This window comes from Vipera berus (assembly GCF_964194415.1).
Source record: "Vipera berus genome assembly, chromosome: 3".
In the NCBI taxonomy this organism is placed as follows: Eukaryota; Metazoa; Chordata; class Lepidosauria; order Squamata; family Viperidae; genus Vipera; species Vipera berus.
Window position 1 is genome coordinate 193666508 of NC_138204.1, and position 6949 is coordinate 193673456.

A 6949-nucleotide genomic window follows, 5' to 3' on the forward strand; every position below is an offset into this window, starting at 1 on the left:
TTAAAAAAAAGTCTTCTAAAATCCTGCACTGCTTTCCAGTTATATTTCAGGAGGGATTTGCTCATTTTTTTAAAAAATTGTCATTCGACTACGTAAAAAGCTTCAATATATCAACGTTATTACTGTCTAATTAAAGAGCTAACAAATATTTCAGGTCTGTTAAATCAGTGTATAATAAAGACCTTAAAAATTGAGGCAGGACATTAGATAACACTACTTGATGACCTCTTCTAGCAAGTTTATTTAATTTATATTTTGCATGTAGTACAAAAACATGCTATTTTAAATATATATGCAATATATATATTTGCATATATATAGTTCAATAAACTTGAAGTATGCAAGTTTATACATGTCTACTCAGTTTCAAATCTCACTGAATCCAGAGACTTCTTACTCTTGCTTTTTAATAGAAGTTGCTACTGGAATAGTTGTAAATATATTAAGGAAACATAATAAATGATGTGATCCTAATGTTGCTTACCTGAGAATAACTCCCTTTCAACTTAGTATGATTTATTTATGTGCATGTGTGTACTTCCTAAAGCTTTTGGGAGGGGGTTAGCTTTGAATCAGTTTTTTTTATAATTCCTGGCAATTGTCTGGACTAGATCCTGCAGTTTTCTTGGCAAGCTTTTTTGGAAGTCATTTGCCATTGCCTGCTTCCTTGGGCTGAGAGTTGACTGAGACGGAGAGTTGACTGAGACTGACCCATGGTCACCCAATCAACTTTGTGCCTGAGACAGGACTAAAATTTCTAGACTTATGCCTTAATCACAACACCAAACTGTCTCTCCTAAAGTTCATTATTTATTTATTTATTTATTTATTTATTTATTTATTTATTTATTTATTTATGGGATTTATATCCCGCCCTATCTCCCGAGGGACTCAGAGCGGCTAACAACAACAAAACTTAAAGTTCTCTGTACAGTAAATTAAAAAATAAAATTTGAAATAAATTAAAATAAATTAAAGAATAAAGTTAGAATTGTAAATATAATTAAAATCCCTGTCAGTCTAGGTCAGCCAGGTGGAAAAGGAGTGTTTTGAGGCCGCGGCGAAAGGACTGGAGATCTTGGGCCATCCGAAGCTCATTAATTATGCTATAATTAATGTTAATTTTTAATTCTCAAAAGTATCTTTGCCAAAGTCTTGAGTGTGAATTGATCCAGGGGAGGGGGGCGGGTGTTGCAGGAAAGCAACAGCTAAATCACAATTTCATCCAGTAGTGAATTTTAAAGTATGGAAAAACAGATTTGACAGCCTTAAACAACTTCTCCCTGGGAGAACTAAGGTGTAGACATATAGATGCGGGTTGTAGCTATTACTTGGAATATGTAACTAAAAATGGAACCGCCATGTTCAAAAGCAGCATATATTTTACTCTTATTAGAACACAAAAAATGATCATGGTGAAGGGAGAACTGTGACATCTTTGAACTTTTTCAATTGCTTAGAAAATGGTGAGGATTAATATTCTACTTCTGTTTTACTTTGAAATGAACAGTTACCAGTAATAAAGTTTAGCAGGGAAGGGCATACCCTATTGAAAACATGTGGCCCAGTACAACTCTGTGTAGATGTTTTGGAATATATTAAAGAGAAGTTAAATATTAATATATTTTGCCTGCACTGGATTTTTCATAAGGCATTGAATGAGGAATATTTCTAACACAGATGTACTTATGTTCACCTGCAACATTTTACCTCAGATATATTAACAGCAGCCATCTTAAGCGTGTCTACTCAGAAGTAAGACCCTTATTTTTCCCCTCTACTTCCAGATTAGTGTGTAGAGCACTGCAATCTAAACTACTCCAAACATTTTTCCTCCCCCTGCATGAAGTCAATTTCATCCCCTACTAATGTCTTGGGTGTTGGCTGTGTGAAATTTCCTCCACCAGATCAGGCAACGACCTCACTTACCTAGTCAATCTGAAAGGCAAAAGTTGCTTCAGGTGAAGTTTTCTGCATATTTAATTCGAAACGGAGGAGGAGAGACGAAAGGCAAGAGCGGGGGAAACCCCTACTACCTCTTCCCTAGTGTATCCCTCAGCAATATGCTAAAGACCTTAATGGGAGGTAAATGTAATTCACGTCCAGGTATGTTCAACCACCCGCTTTACACCCGAGGTGAGGGGTTACACTCTTGCCATTTCCTCTGGGATCAGAAGAGCCGGGACAGAAAGAGGCGCCGGGTTCGTTCCCCGGGAGTGAGGGGCAAGAGAGCTCTCCAATCCTCCTCCGGTCAAGGTGGGCGAGAAAAGCACGAAGAGCGGAGGGGAGGACGGTGACGAACGGGGAGCCAGTGAGGCGGGGAAGCCACGCGAGCGCCACCCCAGAAATTTACAATTAGCGCGCTGACAGAAAGAGCCGGGTCGGCTGTCTCTGTTGTCTCGCCTCCGCCTAGGACGCTGAAGGAAGGAGCCGCCGGCTGCCCGCGTGCGCCAGCTGAGGTTTCCCTCGCTCGGGTTTGAAGTACCCGCCTTTCCTAACTGTTGCAGCTCCCCCGCCCCGCTAGCTCCGAGGAGGGAGGCTCGAATAAGCTCAGGCGCACGAGCGTCGCGGTTCAGCGAAAGGGCGGAGGAAGAGCGGGTGCGACGCTGCAGCTGCCCGAGGCTGGTTGAGCGGCTGAGCAAAACATGGCAGCTGCCGCGAGGTTTTTGGGTTTTTTTTTTGCGAAGGGTGGTTAAATCAGCAGGAAGGCTGGCTTCCTTTGGACAGGTTTCATCTCTGTCTTAATTCTCTCTCCATCTCTGCCCCAGGCTACCGTAGTTTTGCTTCGGGCTTCGCTGGACGGATTATTTAGCAGCTGCCGTTAGGACTTTTTCTGGGTTGTTGTTTTTTACACTGTGTATAAAAAAAATCTGTATATGTTTAGTACTGAAGCGGAGTCCTCGCCATCGCAATTCACAGTGAAGTCGATTGGAATTCTCATTCACTGTGTATTGAAAAGTTTTCGTTTCACAATGTTCCAAAAGAATTCACAATGTTAAAACGATACGAGAATGAAAGGTCTTGTCACACAGCTTTTATTTAAGACACTTAGGATAAGCCCCGTTCAGTTTAAAGCTGGGAATGAATACTATATTGACTAATTGTACAAACTGCTTGTAAAAGTAGTGTGCGTTAGTATGAGCAACACATGCTTAATTGTAGTCGACTCATGTGTATTCACCCATTTGTCTGAATGTAAAGGTCTTATTGAACCATAAATGAACAAGCCTAGTTTTGCTAACATGCTAAGCTAAAATGTAGTTAGCTAAAGTTCAATAAGTCATGTGAAAATACCCATAAGAACACCTTCCTCTATGTATAGAATGCTTATTACTCTGAATGGTAGATGGATTTAGGCGTTATGAAGCCAAGGACTATTTACTAAACATGTTTGTGTTATTCTTCAGAGCTTGTAAAGCATTAGGGAGGACTGTATATTAATCTGAAAAGGAATGAATTTTCCTTGTAACAATGGAGACACAACTTCCACATTACATGATTTGCTTGGTTTGGGTTATATAGTGTGAACCTAGTCATTGTGATTTGTAAACTGTGGCCAACTATTTTTTTAATAAACTTTGGTTAATCAAAGCAGTTTTTAGTATGTGAATTTAGTCACAGTATTAAAAGTACTTATGAGTCGTCCCATTGACCTCAATGAATGTGCTCATAGTCCAGTGCTGTGGCATGGTGAGATCTTGTCCATAATACTAGATTTTTTATTTAGCAGTAAGGAAAAGCATTTTACAGATCTTCAGATCATTTCTTTTGAAACCAACCTGTACTCTAGTTATAATAAATGCTATTCAGATACAGCGTTGGTATTAGAAGCTGATCTAAATACGTTCTGAATCTTCCGGCTTCCTAAAATCCTTTCAAAACCTTTTTAAACATTTTGTTTTCATTGTATATTGAAAAAGAGAATTCTCTCCCCGCCCTCGTTTACTAAACCAAACTAGCAATATATGTACATTCATAAAATGTTATTTAATTATTGAAGCTCTACATCCCTTTCCCGTAAAGACGACGCAGTTTTGATCACGTCATCAACATGCGCCACCGAGTCGGGTGTGTGGGATACGTACTGTAAGAGAAACAGGTCGTCGTAATCGGTTTATTTTGAAGAATCCGGTTCGTTTGAACAGATCTACTGCAATTTTTTTTTGTCCCTTCCCGATATTTTTCCTCAATTCACATTTCCTTGTGACGCTCGGAGTAAAACCTCATAGATCAAGCCACGACCGGTAAGTCATGGGATGGGCTAATTTGTATTTGTGTTGTTTCCAGTACCTTAACGAGCTCTTTTGTATCATTTTCTTTTTAATTTTGCTCAGTTGGAATCGATTCATGGAGGAAAATTATGGCTTTCTTTTATAACAGAATATGGAAACTGAAGAAGATGCTCCCCCTCCAAAGCAGCAACCTATGATATACATCTGCGGACGTAAGTAATGCTATAGCATACAGGGAATAAAGCTGTTAAAGGGATAGGGTTTGGGGAGGGGTTATTAACAAGACTTTCTTGTTAAAAGAGTTCATATGTTTTTTCCTATTGGTTTGAGTCCTGATTTTTTTTAAAAAAAAAGAACCCTAAGAGTGCTATAGATTTCAATAGAATGTATGTTAGTTAAAAATCACTGTAGTTAATCTTCTGGAGTTTCCATGCTAATGCTGTTTTTCTGCATTCTAAAGAAGGAGGAAAGAAGAATATTATAGCTACTATGGGTTTGCTTCCTCCCTGTAATTACTCTGTGAAAAGGAATATGAGATGCCATTCATAATCTAATAGTATTTTTTTTTACTAGGGGGAAAAGTTCTTGAAGTTTTAGTCATATATATCACTGAAGAATAGTCAAAAAGTTGGTTAGCAAAATTTACTTGTTTCCAATAAAATCTGTGTTTTATTTTTATATCTTAATACTTAGTTTGGTTCCATGTTTCATTTTATCTCTTATCCCTTATTGTTTGTCATTATTATTTTCAGGTTGCCACACAGAAAATGAGATAAAAGCAAGAGACCCTATCAGATGCAGAGAGTGTGGTCACAGAATAATGTATAAGAAAAGAACAAAAAGATGTATCCTTAAACTTGAGCATCTTAACATGTTTTTATCTCTTCTAATATCTCACTAATTCTGCGAGGTCATTTTATGCTTACACAGTGATTTGCCAATAAGTCTGTTTTATTTCATACAGGTAGTCCTCAACTTACTATTACAATTGAGCCAAAAATTTCTGTTGCTAAAAGTTCAGTTTTGCCCCATTTTACAACCTTTCTTGCCACAGTTGTTAAATGAATCACTACAATTGCTAAGTTATTATCACAGTTGTTAAGTGAATGTGGCTTCCCCCTTGACAGAAATTTACAAAAGATAACATAACCCTGGGACAGTGTAACCATAATAAATATGTCAGTTGCCAAGCATCCAGATTTTGATTATGTGACCATGAGTTGCTGGAGTGGTCATGAGTGTGAAAAACAATCATAAATCGATTTTTTCGGTGCCACTATAACTTTGAACAGTCACTAAATGAACTGTTGTAAGTCAAGGATTACCTGTATATTAGAAGAAATGAAGTGTACTATAAAATTGGGACAGTATTAAAAGCTCTTTAAGATGATTTATAAAATAGAATCCCACAGTTTACTAGTACACTATTAAATATGCAAATATTGGATCTGATTTAGAAGTACTTTAAAGCAGGCTTGTCACAGCTTAAAGTATATAACATAATACTTTGTAACCTATTTTCTCAAATGACATTGTAAGTGTAAATAGTGAAAACAGCCTCTGTCACACTTAACTTGTGCCAGCATTTGCTGTCCCAGTTTAATGTTTCCTTTTATAACATTTTTAAATCAATTTCTCTTCAGGCTTCCAGCCATCTAAGGAGTACATTCAAAACAGTGTGGGTAGGGAATTTTTACATGTAGCACACCCATTTTTCCTCATTGCAATGCCTGAAAATGCCTGGGCTTTTATTTATTCATAATAATAGTAAATATCACAGTTGTGAGATTCTGGCTGGTATTAAGGTAAAAAGTAGAAACAACAGATTAGAACAATATAAAGATGCATACACAATGGACCTCTACAATTGCTTTGTTCAAAAATGTAATAAAATAAAAATATTTTAACTATTTTGCAGAATGTAAGGAAGGAAGTTTCTATTTATACTTCCAGGGGAATCAGATTCCACAGCATTGGGCCACTGTCTCATCCAAGCCCTTTCAGAAACACTTTTGAGATGGGTTGCATGGGCAGAATCAGTTTAATAGTTTTTAGATCTGATTTAGAAAATCTTATTTGCCAGTTTTATCTTTTAGTGAAGAGCAATAGGAAGAAGGATATAAGTAAGATAATGGAATTTATGTATAGGCCTCCAGTTAGGAATAAATTTGTGAACTACGAGAAAATATACATGTGACAAAAGATCAGCTAAGGGACAACTGCACTCTTATTTATAGATTGCAAATTATAAAATTATTTGTCTAATTTTTATTATAGTTGCCATTTTTATACTTTCCAGTCATTTCTTTAACTATGTCACAGTGGTTGTATTTGATGCCCGATGAAGAGAACAGAAGATGCATCTAATTGATCTGAATTCATATCCATTCTGTGTTGATTTTATTTAAGCAAAGATTTTGGTTCTTACAATAAAATTTTATTCAAACATTTTGTTGACTCTGTTTAGGAGCAAAATTTGATTAGAGTTAAACCTACATGTTTAAAATTACCAAATTGTGTTTGGTTTGGAATGAAATAGGGAAGGTTTGGAGGAATGAAGTAGTTCAGGCATGGATCATAAAACAACAGCTCAAGTCTTCCAGCTTTAAGCATTAAGCTCACTAATAGATGCCCAATCATTTATTTTTAGGCTTCTTTATCTTGTTGACTGGTTACAAATATTGTATGCCTAATACTCACTTCCCGCCCCAGTGTTC

At 37.0% G+C, this 6949-nt stretch overlaps 1 protein-coding gene across 2 annotated transcripts; it reads left to right on the plus strand.

Annotated features, from left to right (window-relative positions):
- Positions 1 to 4033: 4033 nt before the first annotated feature.
- Positions 4034 to 6681, plus strand: POLR2K (RNA polymerase II, I and III subunit K). 2 transcript variants are annotated; one of them, XM_081322426.1, is made up of 4 exons: positions 4034 to 4244; positions 4335 to 4444; positions 4985 to 5077; positions 6555 to 6681. In XM_081322426.1, the coding sequence occupies exons 2-4, from the start codon at positions 4384 to 4386 to the stop codon at positions 6575 to 6577; spliced, it is 177 nt and encodes a 58-aa protein (XP_081178552.1). In that variant the 5' UTR covers positions 4034 to 4244; positions 4335 to 4383; the 3' UTR covers positions 6578 to 6681. The 2 variants fall into 2 exon arrangements, with proteins under 2 accessions (XP_081178552.1, XP_081178551.1); XM_081322425.1 differs by having other exon boundaries at positions 4035 to 4244; positions 4381 to 4444.
- The last annotated feature ends 268 nt before the right edge of the window (positions 6682 to 6949 follow it).